Source organism: Clytia hemisphaerica, unplaced genomic scaffold (genome assembly GCF_902728285.1).
Source record: "Clytia hemisphaerica strain Z4C2 unplaced genomic scaffold, Clytia hemisphaerica genome assembly, whole genome shotgun sequence".
NCBI lineage: Eukaryota > Metazoa > Cnidaria > Hydrozoa > Leptothecata > Clytiidae > Clytia > Clytia hemisphaerica.
In genome coordinates, this window is record NW_027103307.1 from 157744 (window position 1) to 160901 (window position 3158).

The 3158-nt window shown below is 35.8% G+C and overlaps 1 protein-coding gene across 1 annotated transcript; it reads right to left on the reverse strand.

Moving 5' to 3' along the window:
- Positions 1-767: 767 nt before the first annotated feature.
- On the reverse strand, positions 768-2253 carry LOC136812236 (uncharacterized). Its single transcript, XM_067068716.1, has 2 exons — positions 2241-2253; positions 768-2041 (listed from the first exon to the last, which is right to left on the reverse strand). Exons 1-2 carry the CDS (start codon positions 2251-2253, stop codon positions 768-770), a joined length of 1287 nt encoding a protein of 428 aa, XP_066924817.1.
- Positions 2254-3158: the final 905 nt, after the last annotated feature.

Genomic DNA, 3158 nt, shown 5'->3' on the forward strand with positions numbered 1-3158 from the left:
TTTCAAATTTCTGCGAATCTTCCTCTCCAAAGACTTAACTAAATTCTGACCAGTATTTCCCAAATAAGGAACTTTCAGCCAAACTGTAAAAACATTATCAAGCTCATCTTTTGTTTGGGTTTGGTTAGGTTGTTCATTCCTTTGGATATTTGTGAGTGATAAATCAATGATTCTATTGCAAACAACACGAGGGAAGGCATTCCAAGAGGCAAGGCGACGAAATATAGAGTAACTCTTGCTTGAATTTATTTTCAGAGCAAATTCGGTAAGCTCGAACGACCAGGCTTCTCATCCAGGCAACTTTATGATTCCAGGTGGTATAGCTTTGGAAACTGGTGTATTGGCCCGTATTTGTGTCTTTGCGAAATACAGAAAGCCGTGGTGAGATTTCAATGTCTAAAAAATGTGGAACTTCATTTTCAAATTTATCAACTGTAAATTGAATATTTTTATCAAATCCATTAAGCTGTGTATGAATTTGATCGATGTCATCTGGCTTTACGAGAACAAGGGTACCATCAACATATCTGCCGTAAAATTTTAAAGTACCATTATCAATTAATGGCTTAACAACGATTTCTTCAAGTTCGGTCATAATGATGTTGGCAAGTAAGGGTCCCATTGAACTTCCCATACTGACACCATCTATCTGCTCGTAAAGCTGGTCATTACACGAAAAAACGGTTTTGGTACATGTGTTTTTAATGAGTTTTTTGATGGTCGATTTCTTTAATGTGGTTGTGATTTGTGTTTTGTTGTAAATTCTATCAATAATAACATTTATTGTCTTTTGTAGGGGGGACATTCGTAAAAAGTGACGTAACATCGAAAGAGACTAGAACGTAACCTTCATCGAACAGTTCTTTTGGAATATCGCGTATTTTTGTTGCGGTATCGAAAGAATCTTTTAGCGTGTAGTCGTTGATCGTAAGTGGTTGTAATAGTTTTGTTAGGTATTTACCAACTTTGTAGTGTGTGGATCCTGTTGTGTCAATGATAGGACGAAACTTTGGAACTGTTTCGAATGTTTTGTGAGTTTTTGGTAGACCGTGGGCACGAGCAGGTTTTGCATTTTTTGGTCGCATTTCTTTGTATTCGTCAGGATTGATTTCTTCACGCTTTTTAATAGTGTTGAGGTATCGTTGTATGGTTCGAAGACGAGTGAATGTAGGATCTGAGTTAACTTTTTTGAATTTCTTTGTGTCACTGAATAATTTATCGAGGGCAGCACGGTAAACAGGTTTGTCTAAAAGAACGATACCGTTCCCTTTGTCAGGTTTGAGTATAGCAAGATTTTTGTTTAAGTTTTTTATAATTTTGATATGTTTACTGTCTTTAAATATCTGCTTGTCATCAATGTCTAGAAGGTTGAAGGTAAAAGCTCGGATTGAATTTTTAGCACGTTGAATAGAGCGGATGTCGTTTTTTAGAAGTTTCGATTTGTAAAGTTGTGACCATATGTCTTCGGCGATGGCAAGTGTTTCAACTTCATCAGGTTTCATAGCTAGTCCATGATTTAAACCAAAACGTAAGACATCGTACTCGTCATTGGTTAGGATAATCGAGGAGAGGTTTGTGACGATAGCATTAGGATTTTTCGTTATCCCATTGATTTTGTCTCTGGCTTTGATGAGTAGATCAAGTTTGTTGTTTAGTTTCTTTTCAAGTGGTCGAACAGAACAATTAACACTGCATTTCAGGGAGTGGCGAATTGTGAGTTTTCTGAAGAAAGTCAGTTTACCATAAAGCTTTTCTTCTGCATTTAGTATTTCCGTTGATAGTTGACGTATCGTTTTATGTTTCAAAGTTATTTCGTTTAGCAAGTTTTTTCGAAAAATCTTTTTCTTTTGTTTTGGGTCGAGGTATCGAGTGTTTTTCCAACGAACAAATTTCGGATAAACATCACCATCTCTGCATTTAATTAAGAACGATAAATTGGTTTGGCATTTCTTGAGTCGTTTTGAAAGTCTTTCAACAGCAACAACTTCATTATACAAATCGATATCAGTATTTCGGAGAGTCTTCCAAAATCCATAACCAACTGATAATTTAGACCAATAAAGGATAAAATGTTATTATTGATAGAATTTACAACAAAACACAAATCAAAACCACATTAAAGAAATCGACCATCAAAAAACTCATTAAAAAGACATGTACCAAAACCGTTTTTTCGTGTAATGACCAGCTTTACGAGCAGATAGATGGTGTCAGTATGGGAAGTTCAATGGGACCCTTACTTGCCAACATCATTATGACCGAACTTGAAGAAATCGTTGTTAAGCCATTAATTGATAATGGTACTTTAAAATTTTACGGCAGATATGTTGATGATACCCTTGTTCTCGTAAAGCCAGATGACATCGATCAAATTCATACACAGCTTAATGGATTTGATAAAAATATTCAATTTACAGTTGATAAATTTGAAAATGAAGTTCCACATTTTTTAGACATTGAAATCTCACCAGACGGGCTTTCTGTATTTCGCAAAGACACAAATACGGACCAATACACCAGTTTCCAAAGCTATACCACCTGGAATCATAAAGCTGCCTGGATGAGAAGCCTGGTCGTTCGAGCTTACCGAATTTGCTCTGAAAATAAATTCAAGCAAGAGTTACTCTATATTCGTCGCCTTGCCTCTTGGAATGCCTTCCTTCGTGTTGTTTGCAATATAATCATTGATTTATCACTCACAAATATCCAAAGGAATGAACAACCTAACCAAACCCAAACAAAAGATGAGCTTGATAATGTTTTTACAGTTTGGCTGAAAGTTCCTTATTTGGGAAATACTGGTCAGAATTTAGTTAAGTCTTTGGAGAGGAAGATTCGCAGAAATTTGAAAAGAGATAAAAAACTCGTCTTCAAATCCTTCTATTCGACAACAAAAGTAAATCTATTTACAAATACTAAAGATAAAACGCCGTTTCTTTCAAAATCCAATGTTGTGTATCGTTTCCGTTGTCCTGGTTGTTCCGCAGAATACATCGGCAAAACTGACCGGAACCTACACGAACGTTGTCTCGAGCACTCGTACCGAAAAGATAGTGCTATTTGTAGTCATCTTTTGTCCTGTTCGAACTTTAACGACATCAACAAAATGCTCTTGTTTGAACAAAAACCATTAAACAAAAAAGAGGAAAAGGAATATT